General features: G+C 31.3%; 1 protein-coding gene across 17 annotated transcripts in view; it reads right to left on the bottom strand.

The window, feature by feature from the left end:
- Window positions 1-783: 783 nt before the first annotated feature.
- The window catches only part of LOC132736071 (uncharacterized), a 62708-nt gene continuing 48779 nt past the window's right edge, over window positions 784-14712 (bottom strand). For 14 of the 17 annotated variants that reach the window (XM_060723120.1, XM_060723124.1, XM_060723123.1 and 11 more), the window contains 8 exons: window positions 13162-13206; window positions 10938-11061; window positions 10122-10207; window positions 6086-6161; window positions 5851-5939; window positions 5415-5484; window positions 4708-4848; window positions 784-1071 (listed from right to left, as the gene is read on the bottom strand). In XM_060723120.1, coding sequence (XP_060579103.1) covers window positions 994-1071; window positions 4708-4848; window positions 5415-5484; window positions 5851-5939; window positions 6086-6161; window positions 10122-10207; window positions 10938-11061; window positions 13162-13206 — 709 coding nt within the window. In that variant the 3' untranslated portion in view covers window positions 784-993. Of the gene's footprint in view, window positions 1072-3468; window positions 3547-4707; window positions 4849-5414; window positions 5485-5850; window positions 5940-6085; window positions 6162-10121; window positions 10208-10937; window positions 11062-13161; window positions 13207-14712 lie in introns of all 17 variants that reach the window. The other 3 variants (XM_060723122.1, XM_060723127.1, XM_060723121.1) reach the window with 2 other exon arrangements.

The following is a 14712-nucleotide window of genomic DNA, read 5'->3' as shown; positions in this document are numbered from 1 at the left end:
AATGATGTATTGTATGAAAATGGCACATAATGATAAAATCATAAATAAAGGCAAGGAAAGACCATGGCACCTGCCAATTAATTAAGAAATCGAGTGTGCCCATAAAAATATATGATTTTATATGACCCAGAACCTTATAAATTGATACATGTATTAAATCATTTTCTTACATCTTTTCAATTCACTATGAGACTACATTGTATTTTGTAACTTCGGGCTTTCATGTTGATGGAAGCCTGACAACCCAAAAATACCCCTCCCAAACTATGAAGAGGCATATCTGCAGAACCTCTGAGTGAAGCTCTTCAATTGTGGAGGAAATAAAGATAAAAATATAATGTAATAGCAAAGCAATGCTTAAATGCATTTCTTTTAGCTACAAAAGTACCGTATGTGTGCCAATTTAACAATGGTTGTCCATTAATGTCCAAAAAAAAGTCTGAAAATATTGTTTATCTAGTTAAAAATTTTCAACACTAATCAAAAATGCAAACAGTACAAAAGTATAAAATCATAAATGCAATCATAGTCAGACAAAATGACATTAAATATAATTATCATATCATTATACTATTTGGGAACAAAAATAGACATGGAATCCAAGATTCAAGTTTTAATAATGAAAACATTTTTTTTTGGCACAATTGCAACTTTATCCTCAATTCAAAGTTGTAACACATAGTTAACATTTTATCCATAATCTTTACCTAATAATAATACACAAAGTATCAAACATTTTTTTGAGTATCAAAAATGATGCAAAAAAGACATTGTGCAAAAATACAGAGTATGAAGTCCTTTATTACCCATCATTATAAATAAATACACTTTGTGTCCTTATGTAAGAATTGTCACAACAAAATCCTCAAAAGTCATTAATTGAAAAATGATATTTTAATTCTTGACAGTCTTGTTCATCTAGTTGTGTTGAACGTTTCCCATGTTGTGTTCTGATAGAAGTGTGTAGTGTCTGGAAGTCCCTGGTAATGGGCTTTATTTCTTTTTAACAAACGTTTGGAAGTAAGGGATGTGTGCTAGAAACTCTATCTTAGAGATAACCCCAGATTCACTCTGAAATGGAAGAATATGTTCAATATTACTTGACCAGTTATGTTTTGTTGATGTTAGTGCAAAATATATATTATGTAAATAGATATATTTTTACTTGCTTAGATTTGTTTATACACCAAGGCCGACAAATTGTGAACAAATATTAGTTCAACTGTATAGAAAGAAAGGTCAGTCTTTAAGGGAAACTGTAAAAGTTATCTTTAATTTTGTCTTATTTTATTTCTTTTTGGTTAGTTTTCAAATAACACAATTGTTTAAATTTTACAAATTATCTTTATTTAATTTTAAAATTATGTTGCATGGGAATACAATGCAAAATACATTGTACATGCATATGAATAACTTGAGTGAAAGTGAAATATTGAAAATGATTATTTATTATTTATGGAGTGTTAATAAACTAAAATGTTAAAATTGCAAGAGGATACTTGAATCCTTTCCAATGCTTACATGCATGTCCTAATGACTACAACTTCCATGTTATTCTTTAACTATATAGCATACTTTTAATAAAATAAAGAAGATTAATGTGTTTTTTATAGTTTTCTTAATATGATGAAATATTATATGCTACAAGGTCAATATATTTTTAATTATCAAAAAGATTGTTAAAATGTTGTAGTCAGATTATCTAAATGTCTATACAGAAGAAGTTCAATTTTTTAAAATTCTAATCAAGCAAAGCTTTATGCATGCCTCATAATTTATCTATACCATACCAGTTTTAGCTGAAAATATCAAATATATCATGTGGTAATCTTTAACTCTATTAATTAACTACAGCACTGCCATACCATACAACACTAATTTGTCCCTTTGGCACAAGCCAAAGCTGCTTATTCTACACTTATTCATCTTCAAAAAAATATATATTAGCAAATCTACCCGACAAAAATGTTAAGAATGATGTTTTAACAAACTATATCTAAGAGTTGGTGCAAAACTGTGTTTTCAAAGTCTTACAATTTAGAAATATTTTACCAGACAAGGATCCCGGATTTTTCACAAGACGGCCTAACCCAGTCATGCCAGTTGAAAAATTTCAACATGGGGTAATGATTTTTCTAGAAAAAGATTTGGCATTTAACTGGTTTTTCATGTGGGAGCCATGAGTTGAATATTTGCCGATTTTAACTTGTTTTTTGCATGATTTTCATTAAAACATGTAAGTTGATATTCAAATCATACCAGCCAAATCCCAGGCTAATCATGACCCCCTTACCCCACACTTGATCTACCCATATTTCACAACAGTTTTGTACCAACCCTCAGTGAGATCATACCACATTCAAATGACTTTCCCTCTTCCTCAATCTCACCAACATAATTAAAAATAGCTAACCAATAAGAAGCCATAAGCCAGTTTTCAAATCAATAAAATTATCACACATGCCTAGAAACTATGATAAACAATCTATCTAAAATCAAACGCTAAAAATAGCATCATTATATTCCCAGCAATCACAGCAACTATAAATCCTGTTTCCCGTGATTTATGTTCTGAATGATTCATCGAAAATGAAAATACTAAATAGTGATGTTGACCTTTCATACTTTAAGACACAGTGAGACTGTTGTTTTAAGTTACAACACCCTTTTTCAAACATTATACATCTTTTTATTTACGAAGAAAGCCAATCTTGGGTTTGCTTCCTCAGGAACTATAACCAGTACCTATTTCATGGGAAGACATGGTCATCACCTCATAGGTCATGACACCAGTGGGTTTTGAACCCACAAAACTTGTGTTGAGAGGCTGTAACCAGTTGGTTTCGAACCCACAAAACTTGTGTTGAGAGGCTAACATCTGAACAAGTATAAGCCGTACATGTAGTTCTCCTGGATCAAAACTGTTAAGATCATCTGATAATTTAACAACTTAAACACATGCTTGAGGAAGACCATTCTTTAGAAATTAGTATATAAATTGTACATTATAAGTACCCGTGTACAGTTAGATCCACAGACCATCCTCAAGTTTGCCTAAGATAGCATTGTTACCATTGGTCAATTTTAAATTTATCTAAATGTATTAATCAATCAGATACCAAAGGCAAAGATCATTATTCCTTTACAAGTTGTTTTTCTCAGAATGTTAAAAGATATATTTATCTAAAAAGTTAAAATCCCTGATTTATTAACACTTCACTTCTGTGCTATGTGAATTTTCTGTAAAAGTTAAATAAAAAATTTCAAGAATCATGATTTTTGTAATTTTCCAAAAAAGGTCAACTTGATTAGAAAGTTAGAGAAGTGACTAAGGAACATGTTCTTAAATAAAATCATGTCAAGTTAAAGTGATTCAATTCAGAAAGAATGCATAGTTAATGAAGTGAAATGTACTGTCTCAAACACCATGAAGTGAAATTACAATATCACTAGCAACAAGTTTTTCACCTTTCACGTCTTATTCAATGTCGTAAAGAACGGTACCAGGGCGAGATATTCAAAGTAAGAGATCACATCATGTTCCGCCTTTAATAATATAAATATTAGAATTAAAATTGTTTTATTTCATGTCAGTTATGAATGAACCTGTATACTGAGTAAGCTTGTAACCTAAATTAATTTCTGGCTAAATTAACCAGTACCGAGTCCTGGAGTTTATAAAGATATTTTTCAAAACTCGGATTTGCTTGATTGACAAAGGAGAAAGTTTTTGACACATAAATTTTTGAAATTTAATAATGTTCAAATAAGAATTTCAAAATGAAATAAATATATAAAGAAAGGTTAAAGATATGCATGTGATGTAAAGCTTAGAATTAACAATATTTTCATACATAAATGTGCAATAATATCTATACATATATTTCATAATATACATGTGTGTATTAATGTGCAATATGATATATATTAAGCTGGAAAATTGTCAAGTAATATGTCATGTTTTTATCATGCCTACAAAGATAAGTTTTTCAGCAGCAAAGATAATTTTCAGCAGCACTGATTGGAGTCTGATTTAATTATCATTCAAGTATACATCACTGTAAATAATTATCATGCATTCCATTAACCTTTCAGTATATGTATGCTTATTTTGAATAATACACTTTCCGTTCTTTAAATTTGGGACTTCTTTTTTCCAGATTTTGAATAAGTCAATTGAATATAATTCTGTTTGAACTGCAAGGATATGCAGATTAGTCTGGCTCTAGACTCAGGTGGCATAGGCAAGACATTATAGCACATAGTTTTCTTTTTTGTCAGGTTTTAAGTCATTATTTCACAAAAAGTGCTTTTAAATTAGCAAATTTCCAGCATTACTGGTGGAAGAAATCCATAGGTGCCCTACTGTACATACTTATATTCTGGCACATAGGGTCATCTGAATTAAACCACTGACTTCGTAAGCTTGCCGGATAGCTTCCTAGGATAAAATCGCAGTGGGATTCAAACCCACAGCAGTGAGGAACAGGTGTTTAAAAGCCAGCAGTATTAACAACATAACAATGTTGCCGCCACCCCTCTCTCCAACAGGGCTCATTTCTACAACAATGAACGTTGCCCTGAATTAATTCACTGACAACACTCTTCCAATTTAATTCAAAGTAAAATTTATGAATATTGAATTTGGATAGTAACTATATTTTCAACAAATTTTACTATTTTATAACCAAAAAATACTATACATACGGTTTCTATGGTATCAATGAGTTTGTTCCACCTCGGGGGTTCTGCTTTAAAATCTAACGAGAGTGCCGAGGTCAGTATTTCCTGTAATGATGATAATGCTATCTTTCCTCTGTGAGTCCTGTCCACTGCCTGATACAACTCCTACATTGTAAAAAAAAATAATATATTTATATTTACCAGTGACTTGTTCATATTTCAATCTGGATAAAACTGTTCATCATTTTTAGGGAAAATTTCAGAATAAGAACTGAGTAAAGAGCTTATAATGAAGACCATGATTAGACAGCACATATATGCCAGCTGAATTTGGTTTGCACTGATCACATGGGTAGATTCAGTTGCTGCCTGCAGGCTATAGGTTAAAAATGTAATATTTTGCAAAATTATGATGAACTTATGATGAAGTCAGTTTCTTGAATGTCAACAGTTTTACTCAAATATCTAAATAAAGCAAGGAGAATAGGTCTTTAAAAATTGTTTTGAGTTCCAGTTTAGTTCAGTAATAGACCTGGGGCAGTAACCAAATGATTCTACATGTATACCAGTTACAACCTTCTTTCAAAAGGACTAACCAACATTTAAAACAGTAGTTGAGGATGAATTAAGTGTGTCAATGGTTTAGATACAAAGCAATAACAGTAGCAAGACTAATTGACAGTCACTTTAGTCAGATGATTAGAGTCATCATTGTCTCATTATTTACATACCACATATTTGAGTATAACTTCATGTAAACCATGAAAATCTATTTTGTTGTAGGCATCTAGTGGCTCTCCGCTGGAAATAATCAAATAGAAAATATATAGTAACATCATATCAAAGGATATTTACATCAAATCTTTTTTCTTTTGTTGTTGTTGTTTTTCTAACAATATTTCTAAAAACAACACACTTAAATGTAATATCATTTAAGTTTATCTTTGTTACAATAAGTATTTCTTAAATTCAAAGATTAGACCTACATGTACAGTTAGCAAATGTGCTGTTACATTAATAATCAATTAACAATGTAATTTACTTATGATGCAGTGACGGACTTCCTAATTACTTTAATAATAATAATAATAAAATGTTGTATAATCATTAATTTAGAAACATTTTAAGAACTCATATGTCATTTAACTGACATAATGTTATACTTACGTCAAATCTGTGACGACGCTAGTCAGGTATGACATTGTCATAAATTCATCGACACCGAAAAATGTGTTCGAGCTGGTGATGTCATACACCTGAAATAAAACATGACAAAGTTGTAGTTTACGACCAAACAGTATTGTTTATATTCGTAAATTTTTTTTTTAGAGGCCTCAATGGTTATGTGAAAACAATAAAGACATTCATCAAAATATTGTTTGAAGGAAAGATATAAAAATACCTGTTTGATATATTTTTCTTGTGCCTGACTAAACTGTTTTGGAAGCTGTGTCTGTAACTGGCTGAACATAATGTGGCTGAAAATAACAAAAGAAATAACATTGATTATAAAATAACAACACTAGAAATGTGTAATCATGCCACAGATGCCCCCGCATGCAGCCAAAATTTCAGATGTTATAAAATATTTAGTTACAAATTTGTTTGCACAAATTATTTTTTCATTTTAAGTTCAAAGCCCTTAAAACTTTTCAATGTTAACACAAACCATTTTTATACAATGTTGAAGGCACTGAAATTATTCAGTCTTAACCTTTTGTAAATTGCATATTGCATATTTGTAGCCAAAATAATGGCTATATACATTTCCACAAAAGTATGAGTGCTGAAACTGAAAATTCAAAATTTTTCCAACATTCAGGAAAAATAAGTTTGTCCAAAATCATTGAACCATGACCAAATTCAAACTTAAACTGCTTATTCCTAAGATGTATATATATGTTAAACTTGAGTTGAATGTGTACAACCATTGGGGAGATAATGAACAGAAACTTAAAATTTCTAATTTTTTTCAATTTTCAAGAGCTATCATTAAACCATGACCAATTTGGAAATTGACCAATGCATTCTTATGACATATCCATATCTTTAATTTGAGTTGATTATGTACAACTGTAGGGGAGATAATGAATGGGAACTGAAAATTCCCTTTTTTTCAAAGTTAAAGGGGCATAACTCTGCCAAAAATCATCAAACCATGACAAAATTCAAACTTGACCTGGGCATTTCTTTGACATATCCATGTCAAATTTGAGTTGAATGTGTAATACCCTAGAAGAGATAATGAACGGAAACTGAAAATTTCATATTATTTTCAAAGTGAAAGGGACATAACTCTTGCCAAAAAATCATCGAACCATGACAAAATTCCAACTTGACCTGCGCATTCCTTTGACATATCCATATGTCAAATTTGAGTTGAATATGTAACACTGTTGGGGAGATAATGAACAGAAACTGTAAATTTCATATTATTTTCAAAGAGAAAGGGGCATTACTCTGCCAAAAATCATTGAACCATGACCAAATTCGAACTTGACCTGCGCATTCCTTTGACGTATCCATATGTCAAGTTTGAGTTGAATGTGTTGTACCGTTGGGGAGATAATGAGCGGAAACTGAAAATTTCATATTATTTTCAAAGAAAAAGGGGCATAACTCTTGCCAAAAAATCATCGAACCATGACAAAATTCCAACTTGACCTGCGCATTCCTTTGACATATCCAGATGTCAAATTTTAGTTGAATATGTAACACTGTTGGGGAGATAATGAGCAGAAACTGTAAATTTTATATTATTTTCAAAGAGAAAGGGGCATTACTCGAACAATGACCAAATTCGAAATTTACCTGTATTTTCTCATGACATATCCATATGTCAAGTTTGAGTTGAATGTGTTGTACCATTGGGGAGATAATGAACGGAAACTGAAAATTTCATATTATTTTCAAAGTAAAAGGGGCATAACTCTGCCAAAAATCATCAAACCATGGCCAAATTCGAACTTGACCTGTATTTTCTCATGACATATACATATGTCAAATTTGAGTTTAATGTGTGCAACCATTACTAAGATAATAAACGGAAACTGATGATGACGGAATGACAGAATGACGGAACAGGGTAACACTATATGCCCCGGCCATTATATGGCGGGGGCATAAAAACATAGAAATAACATAAATTATCAGATAACAAAAGAAATAACATTGACAACACAATAATAACAGAAAAACTTTTAAAAAACCCAGATTATCGTGGTGTCAACTTGGAACATTTTTTTAACTCAATTATATATAAGAAGATGAAAATCAGTTAATTTTGAAAGAAGGAGCTTCAACTAGAAATGTGTCATCATGCCACGGATGCCCCCGCATGCAGCCAAAATTTCAGATGTTATAATATTTAATTCCAAATTTGTTTGCACAAATTATTTTTTCATTTGCAGTTCAAAGCCCTTAAAACTTTTCAATGTTAACACAAACCATTTTCATACAATGTTCAAAGCACTGAAATTATTCAGTCTTAACCTTTTGAAAATAGCATATTTCATATTTGTAGCCAAAATAATGGCTACATACATTTCCACAAAAGTATGAGTGCTGAAACTGAAAGTTCAAAAATTTTCCAACATTCAAGAAAGATAAGTTTGTCCAAAATCATTGAACCACGACCAAATTCAAACTTTCCACAAAAGTATGAGTGCTGAAACAGAAAGTTCAAAATTTTTTGACCAAATTCAAACTTAAACTGCTTATTCCTAAGATGTATCTATATTATTTTCAAAGTGAAAGGGACATAACTCTGCCAAAAAATCATCGAACCATGACCAAATTCCAACTTGACCTGCCCATTCCTTTGACATATCCATATGTCAAATTTGAGTTGAATATGTAACACTGTTGGGTAGATAATGAACAGAAACTGTAAATTTCATATTATTTTCAAAGTGAAAGGGGCATTTCTCTGCCAAAAATCATTGAACCATGACCAAATTCTAACTTGGCCTGGGCATTCCAAAAACATATCCATATGTCTAATTTGAGTTGAATGTGTTGTACTGTTGGGGAGATAATAAACAGAAACTGAAAATTTCATATTATTTTCAAAGTGAAAGGGGCATAAGTCTGCCAAAAATCATCGAACCATGACCAAATTCGAACTTGACCTGTATTTTCTCAAGACATATCCATATGTCAAATTTGAGTTGAATGTGTTGTACCTTTGGGGAGATAATGAACGGAAACTGAAAATTTCATGTTATTTTTAAAGTAAAAGGGGCATAACTCTGCCAAAAATCATCAAACCATGACCAAATTTGAACTTGACCTGTATTTTCTCATGACATATCCATATGTCTAATATGAGTTGAATGTGTTGTACTGTTGGGGAGATAATAAACAGAAACTGAAAATTTCATATTATTTTCAAAGTGAAAGGGGCATAATTCTGCCAAAAATCATCGAACCATGACCAAATTCGAACTTGACCTGTATTTTCTCAAGACATATCCATATGTCAAATTTGAGTTGAATGTGTTGTACCTTTGGGGAGATAATGAACCGAAACTGAAAATTTCATGTTATTTTCAAAGTAAAAGGGGCATAACTCTGCCAAAAATCATCGAACCATGACCAAATTCGAACTTGACCTGTATTTTCTCAAGACATATCCATATGTCAAATTTGAGTTGAATGTGTTGTACCTTTGGGGAGATAATGAACCGAAACTGAAAATTTCATGTTATTTTCAAAGTAAAAGGGGCATAACTCTGCCAAAAATCATCGAACCATGACCAAATTTGAACTTGACCTGTATTTTCTCATGACATATCCATATGTCAAGTTTGAGTTGAATGTGTTGTATCGTTGGGGAGATAATGAACGGAAACTGAAAATTTCATATTATTTTAAAGTAAAAGGGGCATAACTCTGCCAAAAATCATCGAACCATGACCAAATTCGAACTTGACCTGTATTTTCTCATGATATATCCATATGTCAAATTTGAGTTGAATGTGTGCAACCGTTACTAAGATAATGAACGGAAACTGATGATGACGGAATGACAGAATGACGGAATGACGGAAGGACGGAATGACGGAAGGACGGAATGACGGAAGGACGGAATGACGGAAGGACGGAAGGACGGAACAGGGTAACACTATATGCCCCGGCCATTACATGGCGGGGGCATAAAAATGTCTTTATTTATTACTAGGTAAAAAGGTAGAACGTTTTTATAAGGAGGTAAAAATGTAACATTCTTTTAAATGAAGGTAAAAAGTGGCTCCCTTTTACAAAAGGGTAAAAATGAGACTTTCTTTAAAAAGTGGCTCTCACTTTTAAAGAGGAGGTGAAATGTGATACTCGTAAAAACATTGAACTTTAGCTATTAAAAAGTAGTTCTCCATTTTAGTTAAAGCTAGTTAAAGAGTGAGCTACAAAAGGTATGAAATGTTTTAAAGAATATTTACCCATCTTTATCAGTGTCTAGTTTATTAAATGTTTGTTTTAGCCTTGCTTGTTCATCCTGAGACATACTCTGTACTAACTCAACAGCCTGAAAAAACATGCACAACTTCTAATAATTCAACATAATGCAAAACAAACAGAACTTCTAATAAGCTCTACATAATGTAAAACAAACAACCTTGAAAGGTGACAAAATTGATACAAAATCCCCTTCAGAATTCTATAAAGGGTTTAATTGAATCTTCACAAAATTTTAACATCAAGTCAAACACTACAAAAAATTACTATGAGTCAACTATCATGGCCAAAAAAAAAATGCCATATTTGTACCAGATGTTGACCAAAGTCTTTAATAAATGTTCCACAATCTTTATTCAGGCATTTGCATATCTTGTTATCTAGAAAACTAAAACACTTTAAAAAAGAAACGAATTTCTGTCAGAAACCATGGAAACATACAAATTGTATTAATCTACTTTTTTTGTCAGACCATACCATTTAAATGGTTTGTATGAATACTACAAGTCAGTGGCTGCATGGTTAATGTGTCTGACTAGTCATCTAAGGATTGCTGGCCATGTGGGTACAAACCCTGTCAGGGGCAAGCCATTGTTTCCTTGAGCAAGAATCTTAACATTTATTCATGGTTGGTTCCAGGAACGGATTTGAGAGTGTTTGAATAAGCTTATAGCTTCTAACACAATCAAATTAACATAAATTTGTACTAACTATAACAAAAAAATGTGATAATGGAATGGACAATAACTTAAATCTGGGATGGCTTGATTGGATGTCTTGACAATTTTATAAATTTGTACCTTTAGTGGGTTGGGTGTTTGAGCTTTAACTGGACTGGCCACAGATCTAGAGGCTGACAATGCTCCATCTTGACCTTCAGTGTCCTTGGTTCCTGGCTCTTCTATTTGTTCCTGTACATCAGGCCTGTAATATACATATATAGACATGTGTAACACACAATTTTAGCTATTCAGTTAAGTAAGTCTGTTGCAATATTTTCTCTTTATTCCAGTAGTTATTACTATCAGCATAGACTATGTAGTGACTTCATTTGAAGACAACTTACAATATGTAGATTCATGAAGATAATAAAATATCTGTTAATAAAACATCAACAACGAAATAATCTTATAAGAATTTTTTTTTTAATTTGATGTTTTTTCAGAAAACATACAAAAGAAATTGCTTTTTGTTTCTTAGAAATTATGGTAAAAAAAAATGATTTAAAAGACTGGGAAACCCTGCAATGTAAATAAATATAAAAGAGCTCTAATAATTGCATAGTACCTGTAATACTGATAAAAATAAGTTTATATATTACATATTTAATTTTCATATTGAAAAAAATGTCAATCTATTCGTTTTGATATAAACAAAGACAATTCTAAAACATTATTAAAATTGGCCTTAACTTTAATTCCTCTAAAATAATTTTCAAAGTTTTTGACAATGCAACAGATAAACAAAATCTAATATAGTGGCAAGTCCAATGTACAAAGTATAAAACTTACAAGTTGAGGTGTTAATAAAGTTAAAGTTGAAAGAAGATATTAAGAAATAATGTTTTAATGTTTTTTTGGTTTAGGTACAAATTTAAAACACATGCACACACTTCAATTGACACCTGACTGACTTGACTATGAACTGGCAACACACAAAATAATTAATGAATTATGTCGATAAGACTATAATTTGTATGGAATCAAATGCAATTGTTTCATTTTGACAACTAATTTATATTTATTTATAAATATTTATTTCTAAACATGATGTTACTGAATGTACAATGCATTCATGGTGTTTACCTTGGTATTCTGTTCTAGTCTTAAAATATTAATTATTGTAAGCAAAAGTTTATGTCATATATCATACAAGGGATGATAAAATTACAATAAAACATAGCTATAAATAATCCATAACTATAAAAAGTTAAAATCAATCACTTTTATACTTTTATCTTAGTACAAAGTTAACATGGATGACACAAATAAAGCATTGCATATCTATTTTTTCAACATACATTAATTACAGTGTCCCTTACACAAACTAGCAAATTTTCTAACAAATGCAGTATATTTCCAATTAACAAATGCAGTATTTTCAATTAACAAATGCAGTATTCCAAATTGCCAAATGCAGTATTTCCAATTAACAAATGCAGTATTCCCAAATACCAAATGCAGTATTTCCAATTAACAAATGCAGTATTTCCCATTAACAAAATGCAGTATTTCCAATTAATTAATGCAGTATTTACAATTAACAAAATGCAGTATTCCCAATAAAGGAATACAGTATTTCTAATTTACAAAGCAGTATTCCCCTTTTACAAAATTAATGCATTTTTTCGAATTAACAAAATTAATGCAGTTTTTCGAATTAAGAAATGCAGTATTCACAATTAACTAATGCAGTATTTCAAATTAACAAATTCAGAATTACATCCTAATGATGATACAGATGTTTTGACAATGCAAAGAACCCCTGATAAATTAGACCAGCAGTATGACCTTTCAAAACTGTTGTAAAATAGTAACACACATAAAACAATTACCGGTATAAAGGAAATTTATCAGCCAACACAAATTTATTTAAAGTCAATTATATACAATCCCTTGAGGTTATGTAAATCTCACTTCTTTTATATTCAGTCCTGGTGCCATTTGAGTAATCATGAACAAGATGCCAGTTGGTCTGGAACTTGTAACCACTAAGTTAAGAGGCATACATTTTAAGAACTACACTTTTAAGCTCTTCCTATGGAAATTCAGGAAATTAACAATGTGTTATGGTAGGGTTTGGGCAAAACTTGGCAACAGATTTTAGGTATAGTGTCACTAAATGGGCAACACAATAAGCATGGTGTCATAACTGAAATAGGGTCACAACCGGAAACATTAACATGATTTGGATAAATTAGGGGTTCATCACACTATGTTCAGGGGCCACAACTGGCAAAACCACATTTTAGGGGTAATGCCACTAAATTGTTGCAGATGTGGAGCTAAGTTCCACAACTCTTACCAATCATCTATTGTTATATCAGTCTCTTCTTCTATAATGTCATCACTGGAAACAAAAAACTCTAAACTAGAACAACATTAAGACAAAAACAAATTAAACATTCAGAGAAAAATAAGACAACAAACAAAACAGATAAAATGTGAAAGCATTAATTTGTATTAAACAGCATATGAATATAGCAATGATTTTGACTTGAAAACTTTACTCTTCTAAGATTAAATATCCTTCTTTCAATGTCAATAATAACCCATGGCCCTTTAAAATATTATCACAACATCAACAGTAAGACTTCACAATTCATAAACAAATTTCAAGATGACATAAAAATCAACAAAGCTGTATGATAAATACAAATTAGTAGAAAATGAGAACAAATAATAATTTTCATGTTTAAATTCCAAATTGTATTAATGAAAATTTACAGATTTTTAAAATAATGGTTACAAACTTTGACCATTATCATAAACACTTTTTCAGTGTATGTAACATAATATAATATTAACAAGAGGGCCATGATGGCCCTGAAGTCGCTCACCTGTATATAGACCCCAAGAGCGGGGCCATTTTAAACCCCAGGGCTTTTATTTGAACAAACTTAGAAGACACCCATTAGAAGATATTTCATGCTAAACATCTAAGGTCTAGCTCGTTGGGTTTTTTAAAAGAAGATTTTTTAAGTTTTTTCTTTACACATATAGTAAAAACAATGACACTCTTGGGACAGGACCAGTTTCGACCCCAGGGCTTTTATTTGAACAATCTTTGTAGACACTTTCTAGGAAATGATTCATGCTTAATATCTAAACTCTAGCTATTCAGGTTTTTTCAAAGAAGATTTTTAAGTTTTTGCTATACACATATAAGGAAAATAAATGACCCCCGAGGCGGGGCCAATTTTGACCCAAGGGCTTTTATTTGAACAAACTTTGTGCACACTCACTAGAAGATGTTTCATGCTTAGTATCTAAACTCTAGCTATTTGTTTTTTTTCAAAGAAGATTATTCAAGTTTTTGCTATAAACATATAAGGAAAATCAATGACCTCCGGGGCGAGGCCAATTTTGACCCCAGGGCTCTTATTTGAACAAACTTGGTAGACATCCATTAGTGCATGTTTCATGCTAAATATCTTAGCTCTAGCTCTTTGGGTTCTTTAAAAGAAGATTTTTAAGTTTTTACTATATGCATATAGGGAAAATCAATGACCCCCAGGGGCAGGGCCAATTTTGACCCCAAGGCTTTTATTTGAACAAACTTGGTAGACACCCATTAGAAGATTTTTCATGCTAAATATCTTAGCTCTAGCTCTTTGGGTTCTTTAAAAGAAGATTTTTTAAGTTTTTACTATATGCATATAGGGAAAATCAATGACCCCCTGGGGCCGGGCCAATTTTGACCCAAGGGCTTTTATTTTTACAAACTTGGTAGAAACTCACTTAAAGATGTTTCATGCCAAATATTTAGGCTCTAGCTCTTTGGGTTTTTAAGAAGAAAATATTTAAAGTTTTTTCTTTTGGTTGCCAATTGGCAACCAGAGTTCTGCATGGAATT

Source organism: Ruditapes philippinarum, unplaced genomic scaffold (genome assembly GCF_026571515.1).
Source record: "Ruditapes philippinarum isolate M1 unplaced genomic scaffold, ASM2657151v2 ctg4815_1_1_1_1, whole genome shotgun sequence".
Taxonomy (NCBI): domain Eukaryota; kingdom Metazoa; phylum Mollusca; class Bivalvia; order Venerida; family Veneridae; genus Ruditapes; species Ruditapes philippinarum.
The sequence above is the reverse complement of the archived record's forward strand: the minus strand, read 5'-3'. Positions and strand labels throughout refer to the sequence as shown.